Source organism: Pelodiscus sinensis, chromosome 11 (genome assembly GCF_049634645.1).
Source record: "Pelodiscus sinensis isolate JC-2024 chromosome 11, ASM4963464v1, whole genome shotgun sequence".
NCBI lineage: Eukaryota > Metazoa > Chordata > Testudines > Trionychidae > Pelodiscus > Pelodiscus sinensis.
The window spans coordinates 45,866,805-45,886,115 of record NC_134721.1 but is presented as its reverse complement, the minus strand read 5'-3'; the positions used below and the strand labels follow the sequence as shown (position 1 = coordinate 45,886,115).

Here is a 19,311-nt window from a genome sequence, read left to right as displayed (position 1 = left end):
ATGCAAAATGTGTTACAGGCTGTGAAATCTGGTCTCCCTCTGTGAAATCTGGTCTTTTGTGTGCTCTTACCCTCTACTATACAGTTTCATGGGGGAAGCTAGTATTTCTCAAGTGGGGGATCCTGCCCGAAAGGGAGTTGTGGGGCTCACAGAGTTATTAAAGGCGGATTGCAGTATTGCTCACTTTTATGCAGCCTTCAGAGAGTGGCAGGGGCTGACTGAGGGCCCAGCTCTGCAGGCAGCAGTGCCGAAGGGAGGGTGGCAATACCATACTGTGCCGTGCCATCCTTACTTCTGTGTTGCCGCAGGCTCTGTCTTCAGCGCTGGTCTCCTGGCCAGCAGCTGCTGCTTTCCAGCAGCAGCACAGAAGTACGTGTAGTAGTACTGCAAACCCCTACCCTGTGACTCGCCCAAAGCTCCTTTTTGGGTCAGGACCCCTACAATTACAATATAGTGAAATTTCACTGTTAGAATAGCTTTGAAATCAAGATATTTATGATGTTGTAAATCCTCTGGTGTGAAATTGCCACTTTCTTTTGTGTGGGACTCTGTTCCTGCCTGCTTAGGGAAGTGCTGGTTAGAAGTTACCTGAAGTGACAGGAACCTCAATCCCCTTTAAGCTGCGTGGCCGTGCTGTTTCCTATTAAGCCCTGCGCACTACCCATTAAGCCTGGAATGGGCTCCCAGCTGCAGTGGGGAAAGTCCTCTCTCCCCCAGGCAGCCTGCACCCCATTCCACAGACCACACCCCCAGCCCTCACCCTCTGCCCCCCCCCCCGGAGCCCACTCCCACCGCACGCCATCCATGTGGGGAACGGCTTTGTTCTGTGATACAGCACCCCCATGTAGGTGCACTTACGGGACGTCAGTTAGAGGGAGCATTGGCAAACACGCTGCTCAGAGGGGGAGGAGAGTGACTCCCCTTCTGTGCTAACCAGAGCTTCTGGAGATGCTGTCCTTGTAAGTGCTCCGCTAGCCGTCGTCCTTACTCACTGCTTAGGAGACTTGCGGGTGGAGAAGGAACTGAGGGCAGTTTGCCCAAACAGCCCCACGGAGCCTGGCTGTGAAGCATGAGGACGTGTGGGGCGCATACATGGGCACTGTTCCCAAAAGGCAGGTGCAGCAGAGACGCAAGCCTCCGAGAGCTCCAGTTACCGCTCAAGGCGGTGACTGCTCCTTCCTGCACTCCCGGAGCACCTCCTTTCACTAGCCCTTGTGCTAAGCTCTGCTTCTCCTTCTTCCAGGACCGCCTTGGCAGCAGTGTCCTTGAGGACTTTTCCAATGACTTTGTGGTGGATCTCACGCCTGCAGTGGATGGGTATGCTAGAGAGCTGCTACGTGTTAACACGAACAGCACTGACTGTCACTAGCTGAGTTTGCTAATGGGATGTTGACTGTCTCTGACAACGGTCTCTCTGCAGCGTTCACCTGTTCCCAGTAAAGTCCTTGTATAACCTGGATGAAGATGAGAGTCAGGGAGCAATTGTTATCAACCTGTTGCCACTGCTGTCACAGAAGTGGGTTGGCAAGAGTGTTGATGAAATGGCACCTGGGAACCAGGGTAAGAAGTAAGTGATGCCTCCCTTTTAAATCATTTCACTGTCCAGTGAGTTGTGGCAACGTTCCTCTTAGCACAAGGTACCAGAAGTTCTGGCTACAGTTCTGCTTCCGAAACGCATAATGAAAACTAGACAGAAGAGTTAGGCAGGAGCCTGTATTCTTGTCCATGTTGTGCACTTGCAGATGTCGGGGGCTGTTTGGTGTGGGAGAGGCAGGATGATGCAGTGGTTTGCATGCTAGCCTGGGACTCGGGAGTCCTGCAGCCTGTTCCCTGCTCTGCCGCAGGCTGCCTTTGAGAAATTGCGTCAGTTCCCCATTTGCAGAGTGGGGAAAACAGCCCTGCCCTGCCTCCTGGGGCTGTAACAATAGCTGGATGAAACTCATACTGTCGGAATGGGATCCATGATAAGCACCAGAGATGGATTTAGTTTAGAGAGAGGCGTGAGAGGCATATAACCCAGCGTCCCGTTTTATTTGTTCTTTTCACACAAGAACAAGACATTCACTGAATCGGCAACATTCAAACTGGCAAACAGAATTACTTTTTACTACCCTGTATTCAGCATGGGAACGTATTGCCCCCAAAGCTCCCTGAGGCCAAGAAATATTTTGGATTCATTTTGATATGAGTGGCGAGAAAATCCAGAGCTCAGTTCATGTGAAATACACTTTGAGAACCCTCCTCCCCCAGGTCAAAAGCAACCAGCAACTGAGGGAGTTGGAAGGAAACCTCTCTGCCGCAGTCACTCACTTCATAGCTTCTCACTCCTTCCTCTGACTCGTTGGAGATGGAAGGGACCCTGGCCTGAGCTGATCTGTTCAAGTGCAGCCTCTTTTCTACCTGTGGTTCTCTGCCTGAAACATTTGAGATCAAGGACTTGATTCTTCGGGAGTGACGCCGAGGGAGGAGCGTTAGTTACCAATGGTGCTTTTCTGCCCTGCAAACTGGCAGGGGCAGATGATTACAGATGGGCAAAGTGGCTTCAGGAGGACAGGAAATGTTTCTTTCTTGAGGTTCTGCTGGTGGGGAGCAGAATGCAGAGCCAGCCTCTCTTCTTTTCCCAGGGTAGCGTCTCCAGAGTGTCTGTCGCCCTCTTTCCGACTGCTGAGGCTGTACACGGCGGAGCAGCACAATGGGAGCATGGAGGAGATCGATGCCTTGCTGGGTATGGGAAATAGCCATTAAGCCCTACCTGCCTGAGCCAGTCTCCCTGCCTTACCTCTCCGCAGTCAGTGCAGGAGAGGTGGGGATGCTGTGGTCAACCCCTGGGCTTGTGGGCTCCTCTCTGACCCTGACCTAAGGGGGCTCGGTTTCCTCTGGTGGGAGGCTGAGTTCGGTGCTCCGTGTGGTGCTTGGTACAGAGCATGCCTGGGGGATAAAGCGTTCCTCACCCAGGGCAGCCAGAGCTGAGTGTCATGCTACTGAGTTTAGGCAGCCCTGTCCCTGCTCTGTTCCAGGCTGTCCCCTGCACCTGACTGAGCTGGAGGTCGGAGGGAAGCTGGACTCCCTAGCCAAGCAGGAAAGGGAGTTCCTGTGCTCACTGCTGTTTCATGCACTCAATTGGTTCCGGGAGGTGAGTGGCTTGGGCTAAAAGGCCTGGCAAGGCTGCAGTCAGGAGCGCTTAGCTGTGGGTGATAGGGAGCTCCAGCCAGGGGATTGTTCCCTGAGGCCATCCTTGGCTGGGGACCTCCCCCAGGGCCCTCTCCACATCTGGCGTGGGCAGCCAGCGATGCCGTCTGTTACAAGAAACAGCTGTGAGAGCAGTCTGGCCTCTGGCATGTCCTGTCTAACGATTTCAAACCCTGGGCTTGGCATCTGCTTCCCATCGTGCTGCCGAGGTCAGAGAGCCTGAGGCCCGGCCCAGTGACACCCTGTGAGTCCCTGGCTTTGCCTGCACCACTCTGGAAGGTGGTGTTTCCCGCCGTAGCTCTCACAGAGCAGGGGAAGTTTGATTCCATCCCAGTCGTTAGCTGCGTATGGGAGGGGGTAGCCCCTCCCTGGTCCTGTTTCTGCAGCTCCGCTTCTGTTTGTAGCACGGTAGCTGGAGGAGAGCTAGCACAGGCTGGAAATTACCCAGTGACAGTCCACGCGCCAGAGCACCATGGCGCTTTCATAGGGACCGTGCTAGAAGTGCAAAGTGCGTGGATAGGTGACAAGAAAACCAAGGGGCCTCTGCCTAAGACAGGGAGTGGAGCTGCAGAAAGAGACTAGGCTTTCCACTCCCTGTGATTGTACTGTAATCCCCTCCTACCAGGCTTGTAACATGCCACCTGCACAGCAGGCCCAACCCCCATGGACCTGGCCTGCCCCTGCAATGCAGGGAGGCTGAGCGAATTGGGTCTGTTTAGTCTGCAGCAGTGAAGAGTGAGGGGGGCTTTGATAGCAGCCGTCAGCTTCCTGAAGGGAGGTTCCAAAGAGGCTGGAGAGAGGCTGTTCTCAGTAGTGACAGATGGCAGAACAAGGAGCAATGGTCTCAAGTTGTGGTGGGAGAGGTCCAGGTTGGATATTAGGAAAAACTATTTCACTAGGAGGGTGGTGAAGCACTGGAATGGGTTACCTAGGGAGGTGGTGGAATCTCCATCCCTAGAGGTGTTTAAGTCTCGGCTTGACAAAGCCCTGGCTGGGTTGATTTAGTTGGGATTGGCCCTGCCTTGGGCAGGGGGCTGGACTTGATGACCTTCCAAGGTCTCTTCCAGCTCTATGGTTCTATGATTCTAAATCCCTGCATCTCCTCCCTGCTCCCCCAGTGCAGACGGCAGTTGTGGGTGCAGACCCCCAAGTCTCTTGTTGCTCTCTTTCAGATTTCAGGGGTTCCATAGTGAAGACCAGCCGTGCATGGCTTCACAGGGTATGCTGTTTACAGTTCATGTCCCTTGCTGGTTGTCACTTCTCCCAGGCCTCCAACACCGAATAGCGCCCCTTTGCTGCCACTGAGTGTGATTTGTGTCTGCAGGTGGTGAACGCCTTCTGTCAGCAACAGGACCTTGAGATGAAAGGGAAAGTTTTGGCGCGATTACAAAATATTACGGAGCTACAGAAGGTGCTTGGAAGGTGCTTGGCAGGTGAGCTGTGCAGAATACAGGCTCCCACGTCCGAGTGAGAATTCGCTCTCGGGAGGGGACCTCTCTACTTATCAAGTGCTTTGTAGAGCTAGTCTCTGAATTATGTCTCCTATGAACTTCTGCCCTGTTCCCAGCAGCCTTCAGGAAGTGTTGGCACCAGTGGAGGGTGATAGATACTCCAGTGGGCCAGTTCATAGCCCTGCCAAGAAGTAATAGCATCTCACCGCTGCATTATAAGCTCTATTTGTAACTCTCTGGACAAAGTGCTCTTGGTGGAGTATGCAAACCCGAGCCCTTCTGAGCTACTTCAGCAACACAGAGAGGTAGTCATGGCCCCAGGGGCATATCCCGAAGCAAGAGTGTTCTCTTTGGTGGCCTTCCTACCAGCCCCCACCGTAAGGGGCATGCGGGAAGTTGTCCTGGTCAGTCTTGTTTGGCACTTGGCAGAAAGAGAGCCCTTTTGGCCAGGCCATGAGTTAGAGCAGCCCTGATGGTGCTTACCTTCCAGAAAACCTGAAACTATGGGGCTCAAAGATAAGGCACTGAGCATAGGAGCAGGGGCGTCTCCCATGGAAATCTAGCTGGCTCGTATTGTTCGTGTGAAGAACTGAATTCGCTGACTTGCTGCCCTCTGGCTCTTTCAGCAAGCCCTGGCTATGTACCTCCCCCTGCTATCTTTGACTGTGAAGCTCTGGAAGCAGCAGCATCCATCAGTGCTGTTGGGCCAGCTAAAAAGAAGAAAACAGGTAGAGGACATTTTTTCCAAAATACTGGTACAGTTTTCAGGCAGATTCAGCAGAATTGCAACCCTAGGAGCAGGGAATGGTCAGGCTGGGTCTGTGCAGCCAGTGTCTGGTCTCTAACAGTGGCCAGCACCAGATGCTCGAGAGGAGGGTGCAGGAAACCTTGCAATAGGTGGTTATGGGATAACCTGCCTTTAGCAGAAGCTTCCCAGTAGTTGGAGGTCTGCTTCAGCCTGGGGTTTGTGTCTTTCCAACCCTTACGGTATAGTATTTCCTGGAGTGCTTCTGAGCATTCCCACTGGTGTGATGTGGCGCTCCTAACACTGTTGTGCAGATCTGTCTTGGAGAGCTGTGTCTGGGGGGGAGAGATCTCACAAGGGTGACCTCAGTGCCCTATTCTGTGTGTGGGAGGGCATCCTGACCTCCTCAGCCCCTCTGCCACCATCACCGAGTACTACTGGATCATGCCTCTCAGTCCTCAGGCTAATTCTTGGCAGGTCTAGTTCTTTCTTTCTCGGGTCATTGCTAGAGTTTCTGTTTGTTCCATGGAGTGTAGATTAGCATAGTCTGGGGCACATTCCTGCATCCATGAGCCCTGAGGCCATGCTGGGCCCTGAGCCCTGCAGGAGCTTCAAACGTGTCTGGCTCTGGGATAACACCTGATGGATGCCCGCGTCAGGTGACCCGTGCCTGGGAGAGACTCTCTAGCACAATTTGCTGCCCTTGCAGTCCCCACATGAGAAGGGACTGTGGTCCCTCGGGGTCGAACACTCGCACAATGCTCTTGGAGAGCTGATTATTGTGCCTCAGGTGTTGGTGCAAGAGCTGTCACCACAGGGAAAGCCTTGGAAAGCTTCCCCCAGCAAATGCCATCAGGCCTTGCTGGCTCATGTCGAGTTACAAAGGAGCACTAGCAACCTGCCTTTCAAGGCCACTGCCCAGCCCTTACTGCCATCCACTCCTTAGCCTGTGACAGGAGGGCCCGTCCCTATCTGAGACTCTGCAGGCAAAATCCCACCCTGGAATAAAAAGTGAATCAGTGCTGGCCTTCTTCCTTGTCTGTGTCTGCTCCCATGCCGAGATGACAGCAGTATTGGAGCCGGATTCCTTGCTGCTCCTCAGCTCAGCCTGCAGCATTGGCTTCCAGAGAGCAGTTTGACACCCTACCAAATTCCACCATGACTTCAAGCCTCCCTCCCCCACCTCCACCCGGCAGCCCTCATCTCCCCCTTTTACAGCCACTGGCTCACTGTTTCCTGCTCCTCAAGAAGATTCTATTGCTGGCAAGTGGGGAGGCAGGAAATGTTTGGGCACCACTGGTCTAAGTCTGCATGGATCACAGATTGGGAAACACTGGTCTAGCCAATCCCCAGAGGGTTGATCCAGCCTGCCTTTAAAAACCTCCAATGGTGGAGACTCCACAACCTCCCTAGGCAATTTATTCCAGTGCTTAACCACCCTGACAGGAAGCTTTTCCCAACGTCCAACCTAACCTTCCTTTGCTACAATTTAAGCCCATTGTTCCTTGTCTTATCCTCGTAACAACCTTTTATGTACTTGAAGACTGTTCTTGTGCCCCTCCCAGTCTCCAGATTAAACAAACCCGTTTTTTCCGTTTTTCTTCACACGCCCTATTTTCTAGACCTCTTCTCTGCACTTTCTCCAATTTGACCTGATCTTTCCTAAAACATGATACCCAGAACTGGACACAATACTCCAACTGAGGCCTGGTCAGCGCAGAGCAGAGCAGAAGAATGGCTTCTCGTGTCTTGTTCACAGAGGGATGCAGTCTAGACATGCCCCCTGTGTCCTTGCAACAGGGGCACACTCTTGACTTGAATTTAGCTTGACTAGTGTGGTCCACGTCTGCTCGGGGAAGTTACAAGCTGTTACTTTGCAGCCTAGAAATGGAGGTGATTCTCTGTTTGAGCCAACAGTAACAGACTCTCTCAGTCGTGCGTTTTTGCAGTCTGGAAAACCTTTTACGTGTAACCTCTCGGGATCAACCTTGGCCAGTAGGGATGTTTGGCAGCTGCATCGGCTCACATGAAGGGTAAACCTCTTTCCTCAGCTCACAGATTCCAGGCTCAATGCCCTCCTCGTTGTTAGAGAGCACCTAGCCTCTTGGGACTGAAATCCTATGAAAGTTCATGGCTTCACCTTATGAGCCTCTCTCTCCGCTCTTCTAGAGCATCACCCTTCCCTGACCCTTTCCTCCTTCGGCATGGTGATTTCTGAGATGGGGTGACTAGTCTGGAACCCGTAACTCCAGGGGAGGCATTGCTACTGATTTATAGAATTGTACCGCAGAATGGTTCATTGTGGATAATACAAACATGGGGCTCAATTAAACAAAGAAGTTTAAGGGGGAAAGTTGGTTGGAGGAGTGCCTCTGATGTCCTGGGCACTGCAGTTTCAAGCTGTGACCATGGCTATGTCCAATATAGCCTTTGGGTAGTGCTTTGTCGGCTGCTTTCCTGAGTCTGCCTTCCTGCCCCCGTCAGTGGCCTGGCTGAGCCTCGCAGAGCTCAGGGCTGGGCCTGGCCTATGGTTGTAAAACCGTTTCTCTTCCAGGAGGAAAAACCCCAAAATCTGAAGAGAGCAAAGACTCCTCTGCAGACCACTCCCAAGGCGAGGAGAACCCTGAGGGAAATCAGCCCGGAGCTGAGCCCACCCAGCTGGAGAAGGTAGCATTGGTTGGGAGAGGAACAGAAAGCCGGGAGTGGGCCTCTTCCTAGGGACAGAAATCTCCGCGCTGCTTTCTGACGTGCTCCGCCCATCTGAGCGTGGAAAGTTGGTGGCGCTTCGAGTGCCCGCTGCACATTTCTGCTCTTGTGCTGCCCTGACCAGCGAGCTGAGACCGCGGAGCCTTCCGGTAGCACTTGAGCAGATTCTAAAGATGTGGCAATAGAAGGGTGCAGGGCTGTTGCCACCTCAGTTCCTTTCAGCCCCCACAGCAAAAGAATGTGAACTCTCCGAGCCATACCTAGAGCAGGGCCTTTTGGCCTTTGACACTAGCGTGGCTGCCACCAGATCTGTTGACCAGTTGGAGAGTGTCTTGCCTCAGATCCCTGGGTTCCGGTGGGAGACATTCCAGCACTGGAGAGTAACATGTGCTTGTTTGATACGTAGGATGCCCAGCACTGTCTGTTTAGAGGCAGACCTGACACTTGTACCCGAGACCTAATCGTTTCCTAAACAGTCGCCTTCCTCTTCCACACCACTTGTCGCTCGTTGTCGTCGGGCAGCGAGTCCACTGAGCGTTTTTCTCTGGCCAAAGAGCCATAGAAGCTGGAGGTGTCAGAGCTCTTTTGGATGATCTTGTCAGTCTTCCTGGGGTGAAGGGAGGCACAGTCTCTCCAGCACACTGTGCAGTGCTTTATTCAGTTCAGAGTGGTGGTGTTTCCCCCACTTCCGCCAGAGACAATTCCTCGCCTTCTCTGCCAAGACTAGCCTGCTGCTCCACATGGGCACCGACGTGGAGACAGAATATGGGAGAAGCGTCCTAGTGAGCTGGGATCATTTAGGGGAAGTGGAGGGGAGCTGACGTGTGCTGGAGCAAATCTTGCACTCGAGGGAGGGGTGCCTCTGGCTGTTGTCACGCTGCACCCAGCAATGCAGGGGCCTGTGTTGTAGGACCAGTGTCATTACATGTAGGGTTCTTCACCAAAGCACACGTGTAGGCTTTGGTTTTATTCTGCTGCTCACAGCGCCACTCTCATTTCAGGACCCTGCTGAAAAAAAGTCAGGGATACCATCCGTGCCACTGCAGAGTTACCGTGCATTCTTCCGAGAACTAGACCTCGAGGTGTTCAACATCTTGCACTGCGGACTGCTGACCAAATCTATTTTGGACTCCGAGATGCACACGGAGGTAAGTGTGACAGAGTAAACTTGTGCCAAGGGGGGCCAGAAGGCTGTTGCAGAGCTGTAACAGGTTCATTCTCACCACGGGCGTGGGAGACTGCCCCTCCTCTGCTTAACTACACGGGTTGAGCACCATCATGGCCTATGCCCAACTGCAGAAAGTCATTGTGCTGCGTCAAGGGAAGGTGTTTGTGTCCCCACAGGAGAAGACAGGCACCTTAGAAGGTTGTAGGACAGATAGTAACACACTAAGGGTATGTCTACACTACCCCGCTAGTTCGAACTAGGAGGGTAACGTAGGCATACCGCACTTGCAAATGAAGCCTGGGATTTGAATTTCCCGGGCTTCATTTGCATAAGCGGGGAGCCGCCATTTTTAAAACCCCGCTGGTTCGAACCCCGTGCCGCGCGGCTACACGGGGCTCGAACTAGGTAGTTCGAACTAGGCTTCCTAGTTCGAACTAGGAAGCCTAGTTCGAACTACCTAGTTCGTGCCCCGTGTAGCCGCGCGGCACGGGGTTCGAACCAGCGGGGTTTTAAAAATGGCGGCTCCCTGCTTATGCAAATGAAGCCCGGGAAATTCAAATCCCGGGCTTCATTTGCAAGTGCGATATGCCTACATTACCCCGCTAGTTCGAACTAGCGGGGTAGTGTAGACATACCCTAACTGTGTGGCAAATAAATATTATTTGCGTGCCTCCAATTGGTGCGCTCTCTTGGGTCTCTTTTGGCTGTGATCTATCCTACTACCCACATGCAACATACTATCCCCTTTGGCACTACTGGGGATTGCAAGTCATAAACCAGATATGCTTTAGTGATGGCACATTACTGATGTCACAACCAAACCATTCTCAGCTCCTGTCAGAACATTGTGTCCACTCAGGTCAGTTTCCCCGATCAGCCATGCAGGGCATATGAGAGGAAAGGGAGAGAAGGCTTTTTCCTAGGGCAGGCATAGTCCATGTCCATGAGGCAGCAGAGGGAATAACTGGATTGGAGGTGCATTCCCACTGCTGGATGGTGGTTTGCTCCTCACCCCCAGTGCAGTAATGTCAGATGAGTAGACAGAATCAAGTCCAGGACCATTTAGGGAATGAGGTAATACCTGGGAAATCATGATCTTGACATTTGATAGGCCCAACACCCATATCTTGGATTGAAAAACACAAGGCAGAGAAAAGGCCGCACACAAAACTGACCAGCACAAAGACAGACAGAGTTGACGATGGGTCATTGGGATTTATATTTCTCAGTCCATGGAAAAGTCTGAGATAGGGATGTTAAACAATTAACGGGTAAGCATGAGGCTACCTGTCTGCTAACTGCTTAACTGGCCCATTCTAGTTGCATCTGCTAACAGCCAGCTGCACCAGGCCAGAGCAACCCCAGTTGCAGGGGGGGCCAGCGGGCTGGGTGGCGGGATCCTGGCCACGGCGGGATCCCCCGGCCGTGGTGGGGTCTGCGGCAAGATCCCACAGCTATAGAGGGGCCAGGCAGCAGGACCTCCGTTAAAACGGTTAACCAATGAAGTGCTAGTCTTTAACCAGTTAACTGTTTTAACATCCCTAGTCTGAGGCTGTTGGCTGCCATGTCCTGAGTGGCCTGTAGCATGACTGGTTAAATTACTTTCAAGTCTTTCCATAAAGATTCAGGGTAAAAATTCATAGTCCTTGAACATGTTAGACTGTCTCTTGGTGGTAAAGCTGCCCAGTGTTTAATGGGTGCTCAGAGGTATCAGCGTTACCCTACATCACCATGTTTAGGTAACCCATCCCATGTACAGCCCAAGACCCTGTGTACCTACATTGGAGGCTGGCTAATGGAGAAGGACATACCGAATTATTTTCTTCCTTGACCTTGTAGGCCAGAGAAATTGTACAGTTAGGGCCAGCAGAGCTTGCGTTCCTCCTGGATGATCTTTGCCAAAAGCTGGAGCACATGCTGACACCAGCCGCTGCCAAAAGAGCCCCTTTCTTAAAGGTACGTACCACAGGCAGAGGTGGGGCCAGGTGCTGACTAGCCAGAGGGCTGGAGACTGAAATTCGCCCTCAGGACCAGGGGTCTGCGCTAGGCTTCAGGCCGAGGACACAAGGGTTGGACCGGGCTTGTGCCCGCTTTCCAGACAGGGCTGATTTGGAAAGATGCAGATTTGCAGGGCCCGATCCATCAGCCCCCAAAGGGCAAACTTCTTCTGTTCGCTCAGTCCTACTGGGCACGCGTTTCGGTTTCTGAACCCAGCCACAGAGTCTTCACTGATGTCCTGGCACTGCTGTTGCCAGGCTTCCTTGGACGTATCTGCCCTTTCCTGTGAGGCCCCCGACTGGCCAGATCTGCCCAGGGCTCCTCTGCGCTTGAACAAGCCCTGGAGGCAGTCTTCTCAAGCTGCTGCCCTTTTATTCCCTCTTAACTGCTCTGGGGTCTCACCTTGGTTCTCTCCCATTGAGTGGGTCCCATCGCAGCTGCTGGCACAATGCCCCAGTTTCATGCCTGGTGGTGTCACAGTTACCAGATGGACTGTGCCCCCGAGCCTGCTTGGTCTGTCCTAGTGCACCCCTCTTGGTTACACCTCCTCTCAGCTGGGGAGTGGCCGATGAGGCAGGTAGCCCCTCGCTGGTGTGGCAGTGTCTCTCAGAAGCTACATCTACACTGGCATGATTTTCCGGAAAAATTTAAGTTTTCCGTTAAAAGCATTTTTGGAAAATCGCGTCTAGATTGGCAGGACGCTTTTCCCCGTGGCCAATCTAGACGCTCTTTTCCGCAAAAAAGCCCCGATCGCCCGAACAGGAGCAGCATAGTATTTCCGCAAAAGCGCTGACAATCTTACATGAGATCGTCAGTGCTTTTGCAGAAATTCAAGAGGCCAGTGTAGACAGCTGGCAAGTTTTTCCGCAAAAGCAGATGATTTTGCAGAAAAACTTGCCAGTCTAGATACAGCCAGAGAGTGGTTGCAGTGTTTCAGTCGAGCGGTGTAACTTTACGCACCGTGCTGCTATGCACATTTCCACAAGATAATGATGATCAGCAGATTGAGCTTTCCACTGGTACCTCACAAGGCATGCTATGTACAGACTGTATCGTACCCGTGGGGCACAGGGTGTCGCCATGGAATCACTCGACAGTGATCCCCTCTGCCAGTCTGCTCAGACTCCGAGCTTACAGTTCTCCAGGGCACCCCTGCTGCCGGCAGGGACTGGGAGCGGCTGGGCCCCCTTGCCTGCAGTGGCTCTCCGCTCCCAAGGACCCTGCAGCTCCTGGCGGAAGGGAGGTGGGAGGACTAAGGTCCACAGAGCCATTCCCTCCTGGAAACACACGGCTCGCCCAGAATAGAGATGGACATTGGCATTCCCGGGTGTGGATTTGTTGTTGGTAGGTGGGGGAGGAGACATTGTGGTGATCTCTTCTCACAGTGCATAGAACACAATCCATAATTCGGGGGGAGAGACTGTAATTGCCCTGACTGGAAGTCCTCTCAGCCGAGGGAATGGGGGACTACCCTGCATTCAGGACCTGACCATTCTAAATCTGCTGCCAAGCTGCAAGCAGGCCAAAGTGCCATTGTCAGGGCTCAACAAATAATGTAATGTACTCGCCTGTGGCGAGCAGATTACAACCCGGAAGAGCCAGCGCAGAGCGCAGAACCGCATGGCTGGCGGGCCCTGACCAATGTACTAGCTCTCTGGGCCCTAGTACATCATAAGAACAGCCAGGCTGGGTCAGACCAACGGTCTGTCTAGCCCAGTGTCTGTCTGCCCACAGTGGCCAATGCCAGGTGCCCCAGAGGGAGGGAACACAAGGAATCCTCACGTGATCCCTCCCCGGTCACTCATTTCCAGACAAACAGAGGCTAGGGAGAACCATTCCTACCCATCCTGGCTAATAGCCATTGATGGACCAACCTCCATGAATCTATCTAGCTCTTTTTTGAACCCTGTTAAAGTCCTAGCCTTCACCACATCCTCTGGCAAGGAGGTCCACAGGTTAACACTGCGCTGAGCAAAGAAAAATTTCCTTTTGTTTGTTTTAAACCTGCTACCTATTAATTTCACTTGGTGACCCCCTAGTTCTTATATTGCGGGAATAAGTAAATAACTTTTCCATATTCACTTTTTCCATGCCAGTCGTGATTTTATAGACCTCTATCCTATCCCCCCTTAGTCTCCTCTTTTCTAAACTAAACGGTCCAAATCTTTTTAATCTCTCTTCATATGGGACCTGTTCCAAACCCCTCATTATATTTGTTGCCCTTCTCTGAGCCATTGGGAGAGGAAATGTTCTTGTAAGAATGACAAGTTTTCCTTATACAGACCAGAGAATGTCATGCTACCATAGTTAATATAACTGATGTTTGCATTCTGTCCTCCTTCAGACTGCATCTCACTGTTCCTTCACATGTTTGGCATAGTCTCTCACCTCTTACAGGTTGTGCATTCACAAAAGACGCCATCTCTTCCCCCTCTCACTTGCCCAATAGAATTCAATATTAGAAATGGTACAGTCATTTGGTCTCCTACTTGGTGCTCTCAGTCCCTGTGGCTGAGACTGTCTTGCACCTTGTGAACTGCACCATTGTGTCCTTAGTACTTGCGGAGTGAAACTGCACAATCCCCGTTAGTTGTGTTCTCTCGGTCAGGTGGTGCACTTGTGGCTTACTTTGAGCTCCTTATGTTAAGACTGAGCAAGTCACTTTAAATATTGGGATTTGCTGCAGGGGAAAGGCGGTAGAAACATTGGATTCTCTCATCTGGGTCGGAGGTCGTCTCAAGAAGTTGCCCAGTGTGCAGTGGAGCTGCTGAAACCGCTGTGTGATCATATGGAGAACATGCACAATTACTTCCAGGTCAGAAGGCAGCAAACTTGGTGCTTCACAATTGCCAAGGGTTTCTGATCGGATCTCGTTTAGTTTATGGAAATAGAGGGGCACTGCTGTACCGTACGTCTTGAAATAACATTTCATTAGCAGTTTGTTCTGTGTTCAAGGCACTAGCTACAGAAAACCATGGGGTGGTGGATGGACCACGAGTGAACATTCAGGAGCACCAGCTTATGTCTGCCTGTTACCAACAGCTGCTGCAGGCCTTTCACCTGCTGTTTGCTTGGTGAGTGTAAGGAGTGGTGTCTACAGAGGTGTATGTTTAAAAAAGCCCATTGATTGCTGTCTGTGTGTGTTCCCTCTTCATTGGCGGGCTCCTGTGGCAAACCGCATGTGCAGAACATCTACACATGTTCTATTACAACTGCTGTGCATTCGCTCAAGCTGTGTCTAATTCAAACTACAGAAGGGGTGACCCACCTGAGCCTGGAAAGGAGCCAGAAGTTACCAATGAACATTGCCAGAGCCACAGTAATATATCCGCAGCCCCCCTCAGCTCCTACCTTTGCCACCCCCGGCACCTGCCTCCTGTCGGCAGCCCCATGATCAACGCTTCCCCTTCTCCTCAGCTTCCACCCTGCTGCAATCAGCTGTTTGGAGGGAGGGGAGAAGGAAGGGCGCGGGCAGGCACATTGGGAAAGGGGCGGTGTGGGGGCAGGGCCTGGGGCAGAGCAGTGAGCACATCCTGGTGCAGTGCAAAGTTGGTGTCTGTCGCTCCAGTCCCAGAGTCGGCCCCAATGCAAACAGCCACATACTGACTTCTTCAGAAGTCCCACTGGTTGGCCACACTGCTACAGAGTTACCTGTAAGGTCTTGGATTGGAGCCAGAAGAGGTAGGACAGCTGTATGCTTTCCAATCTGCTTAGACATCTGAGAGTAGCTGAGACAGTCAGTTTGGCATGCACTAAAATATAAGTGATTAATGACAAACTTGAATAGTCCCCTAAAATATTTGAATGGGATTTCCAAGAGGGGGTGGGGGTGTGGGGGGGGTGTTGTTTTTCAATAAATCCCATCTTCTGAAGCTCTTAGTTTAGGTTATGAAGGAATGCCCTTTCTCATGCCAGGGGTACGCTCTGTGAGGCAGTGCCCACTGGACACCACCACGCTCATTGAGGCAAGGGTGTGAACTTTCACTGACCAGTTTTGTGTGTGTGTAAGTGTAATGCTTTTTGTGGCCTAAAAAGGCTAAAGCAATTTCATGTGACCCAAGTTCTTGTTTTTTTCAAGGATTCTCTCTTCTCTTCTGTTCCCATCGCTAGGACAGAGTTGCACACTTTTAATTTTCTTCTTGAAAATGGATTTCAAAGAGCTCCGTATCTTAGCCGCTGTGTCACTGACATTCATTTCTTCCCCTCTTCCAGTTTGTCATATTGATGACGTTCTGGGGCTCTTCTCTTTTTCCTCAGGAGTGGATTTTCTCAACGTGAAAATAGTGACTTGCTGAGGTCAGCCCTCAAGATTCTTGCAGACAGACTAAAGCCTGGAGAGACAGAATTTCTTCTTCTTGAGGATCTAATCAGGTAGGGTCAATGAAGGCAACAGTGCTGCAGCTTCAGAACTGTCACAGGAATAACATTCAAATGTTTCCTACATTTCCTGTAGGCGTTCCGCACAAGTGTGTGACAGACGAAACCAAGTCAGGGTCCCTGAGATTTTTAGGAAACGGGGCTTGATGCTCAGGGACAGCATAAATACACACACAGGTCTTGAAAGGGGAGGCACCTGAGCTCTATGAAATACTTGGAAACAGAGCCGAGAGCACCAGTCTGAGATGTTCTGAGAAGGCAGCGAAGGGTGCCTTGGTTAGAGGAGGGGCTTGAGAGCGTGTGTGTGAATCTCTTCTGGGTGCACACTCTTGGTCAAAAAGCAAACCGGGGGGGGGGGGGGGTACAGGACTAGGGAGGTGGCAAAATAATGCTGCAAATTATTATAATTCTGCAGACCAGGGTCTCTGGGCTGCTCTTCTCTCTAGTGTCGCAGAGACAGGTCGGTGCCACATGCTCTGGCCACTCCACACCTGCTGTTACTTGCTGCCAGAGTCTGCCTGGGCAGCAGCAGGCAGAAGTCAGTCCTACTGCATGCTCCCTACGCTTTTCTGCTTTAGCTTTTTCTGCCCAGTTTTTGGGCAGTGGGTTCAACTATCTTGATGTGCCTCCTCCTACTGGGGTGATTAAACCTTCAGAGTTTTAACCCTCCCTGAGCCTCCTCTGCCCCTTACAGGCATGGCCACGCAGCCAGGAGAGCACTGCATCAAACTTGTGCTCCACTTGTCAGGCAGCTTTCCCAGGCTTGGCAGACATTGTGTCCAGCCCGCACCCAGCCTTCCGTCCCTGATACAGTTAGGTCCTGGGGCTACGAGTCGGGCTGACAAGCGGAGTCCTTACCCACTAAGGCAGCAATGACTCCAACTGGGCAAAACAGACCAGGAACCCCAGTGCAGAAAAGGGAGCAGCTCCATGGTGTGTCAGAGCTCTACCATCCCTTCTCTGCCCCCCTTGCATGCCCCTGACTCTGAGACAGGCCAGCAAGTTGGGAATGGTCCTTCCTTGGGCAGGGGGCTGGACATGATGACCTTCTGAGGTCTCTTCCAGCTCTAGGATTCTAAGAAGCCTCATTCCACCAGGGAATTCTCTGCTGAGTTCTGTCTGAAAATCTTCCCCCGTTGTGTCACAGTGTTGGAGAATCTGGCCCTACAAATCAAAAGGATGCCCTCATTTGAAAATGCCGTATTCAATTCTAGTCACTCCACCTCAAAAGGACGTAGCAGATCTAGAAGGAGTCCAGAGGCAAGCCATGAGAATGATTAGGAGCTAGTGATATTGAGAAGGCTTGTTCTGTTTTGACAAAGGAGAGAGAAGATGATCCAGGTACAGGACAGAGACGGGAAGGCAGATCAGCTGGTACTACCTCCTAGTTCTTATGATACAAGAACAAGGGGGAGAGTTAATTAATTTAAAAGTCAACACATTTGAAACTGATAAAAAGCCAATGTGGTTTATGCTGCTTGTGGAACTCCTTGCCACTGGCTAACAGGGAGACCTGGAGTGCGGTAGGGTTCAGCAGAAGGAATAAAAATTCATGTGGGAGAACAGCCCCAGTAACTTAAGATAAAGTGAGTTTTAATCCCCGTGCCTGACGCAGCCTCAGACTGGCTGAGACTACACAGACCCTTCCTTTGTGGGCCAGGTTTTCCAGTATTGAAGCTTCCAGTGCTGATCATCATTGGAGAGAGGATGCCAGGCTAGCAGGGTTTCTGGGCTGGCACGGCCTCTCTCTCTCTGTGCATGTACATGATAATGCCTTATCTACAGTGTCTTCCTCCTTTCCTTCCCTGTCCTGCAGCGAGAGTTTTCACTACCTGCTGAATTTCCAGCACAGTGTCCCCAGTTTCCAAGGGGCACTCACCCTCACCCAGCTCCTGATGGTCATTGCTGAAAAACCTGTGGCCAGCTGGAAAAAAGAGAAAATAGGTAACGTGTGCAGAACTGCTGTTCCTGGACAGGGTCTCATGCCATCCTTTATCTGTAAGACTTCAGCTCTGCATGTAGAACTTGCCGTAGGGACGAAGTCTCAGCAGGCTGTCTAGAAAACTCACTCACGTGAGTAACGCTAAATGTGTGGCAAGCTCTTTCCCATCTGCTTTGTTATACGTCAGTCACACAACACAACGGACAGCTCCAGTAGGAGTTGGGTCAGGAGCAATGAAGGCTCAAATGCCAGATGGCTGAGGCGCAGCATCTAACATGATTAACTCAGGCCTGTTCTACACACAGAGTTAATTCTGAACTCCTTTGGTTAAGGGGGTAATTGATACAACCACTGGTGTCAGCCATTATAAAGGTGTTGTAACTACAGCCTTTTTACATAAATGAATGAGGCTAAGCCAGAAAGGTATAACTGCATCCCAGTGGGGGGCTGTTCCACTTTGACCCTTTTGGTTTCTGGCACCACACAGCACAGTGATAGAAAAGCGCTAGACAAGCCTTACTAGAGCAAGAGAAGCCGCTCTTGCCAGCTGATTAGCGTTCCCTTGCTAAGGGGGCAGCAGCCATGCGGGCTGAAAGATCTTTTTACAAGGAAGCTTGCTGGCCTGCATTTCCCAGACTCTGCTGAAACTGAGAGTTCTCTCAGCAGGCCCCAGCTCTAAAGTCTTGCATGCTAATGGTGTCTGTCTGGGATCCCCGAAACTGTCCAGAACTGTGCAGTCACATGTGCTCTGCCATGGAGAGTGTTCCCAACGGCCCTTCCCCCAGAACAGCTCAGTCACATTTGAGGGGAGGGTGGGGGGACTGACTCTGTGATTCGAAGCTACAATTACAGCAAATCAGTCGAATCTCCCTCCCTGCCGGGCGGTTGGGCAAGGTGTGCCAGCCGCAGTCAGATGCATCTGTCTGTCTAGAGCAGGAGCGGGGAGCCGCTTCTAGGCCAGGGGCCACTGACCCACAGGAAAAACAGCCGGGGCCACACACAAGTGAGAAGCACTAAATAAAGCCCCTCGCTGACCAGGCAACCAAGCGAGGAGAAGAAAACCGCACAAATGTGGCTCACAAGTGAGAAGCTGGAAAAAAGACTCACCCCGGTCCCTCAAGCTCCAGCCCCACGGGGTGACAATGGAGGGGAGGCACCGAGGCTCAGGACTTGCCACAGGGTCGGGATTAACTTTGGGGGGGGGGCCTGAGGCAATGGGAGTGGCAGGAAGGGTGGTGCCTGCAAGAAGCACCTCCCTGCAGTGCCAGGGCCACGTCCTCCCCCTGCCAAGCAAAGCCTGGATCTGGCTGCAGCTTGCCTTGATCAAACCCTCAAGGCTTAGGGCTTCCCCCTCCCCTCGTATGCTGGAGCACCAGTGCCAGCTTGAGACACCGGGAACGTTCGCCTGTCATTGGCACGTCGCTTTGAGTGCATACTCGTGTCAGCACTGGAGAACCTCCCTTGGGGGGTGACACTTAGCCCCAGCAGCGGGAAAAACTGGTTCCTGGCTCCACAAGCCGGAGGGAGGAAAGGAACCCTGCGGGAGCATTCTCAGATGGGACTGGCCAAAGCGAGGTGACTGATGAGCAGCACTGTGCCTGGCCAGGAACTCACGAGGCTCGTATGTCAGTCTCGTTAGTGTGGCGAGTAATGATCTCTAAGGAGTCTTTGGCAGGTGCCCAGCAGAGAAGTGGAATCGCGCCACAATTAGACGCGTTCAAGAGCTTTGTCTTGT

The 19,311-nt window shown here is 52.1% G+C and overlaps 1 protein-coding gene across 6 annotated transcripts in view; it reads left to right on the top strand.

Moving 5' to 3' along the window:
- Window positions 1-19,311, top strand: part of FANCD2 (FA complementation group D2) — a 95,597-nt gene that overhangs the window by 61,175 nt on the left and 15,111 nt on the right. For all 6 annotated transcript variants that reach the window (XM_075939570.1, XM_075939568.1, XM_075939566.1 and 3 more), the window contains 13 exons: window positions 1,244-1,317; window positions 1,421-1,567; window positions 2,625-2,725; window positions 3,018-3,133; window positions 4,514-4,622; window positions 5,267-5,368; window positions 7,940-8,052; window positions 9,093-9,239; window positions 11,099-11,215; window positions 13,944-14,072; window positions 14,213-14,331; window positions 15,515-15,628; window positions 17,451-17,578. In XM_075939570.1, coding sequence (XP_075795685.1) covers window positions 1,244-1,317; window positions 1,421-1,567; window positions 2,625-2,725; window positions 3,018-3,133; window positions 4,514-4,622; window positions 5,267-5,368; window positions 7,940-8,052; window positions 9,093-9,239; window positions 11,099-11,215; window positions 13,944-14,072; window positions 14,213-14,331; window positions 15,515-15,628; window positions 17,451-17,578 — 1,516 coding nt within the window. The remainder of the gene's footprint in view (window positions 1-1,243; window positions 1,318-1,420; window positions 1,568-2,624; window positions 2,726-3,017; window positions 3,134-4,513; window positions 4,623-5,266; window positions 5,369-7,939; window positions 8,053-9,092; window positions 9,240-11,098; window positions 11,216-13,943; window positions 14,073-14,212; window positions 14,332-15,514; window positions 15,629-17,450; window positions 17,579-19,311) is intronic.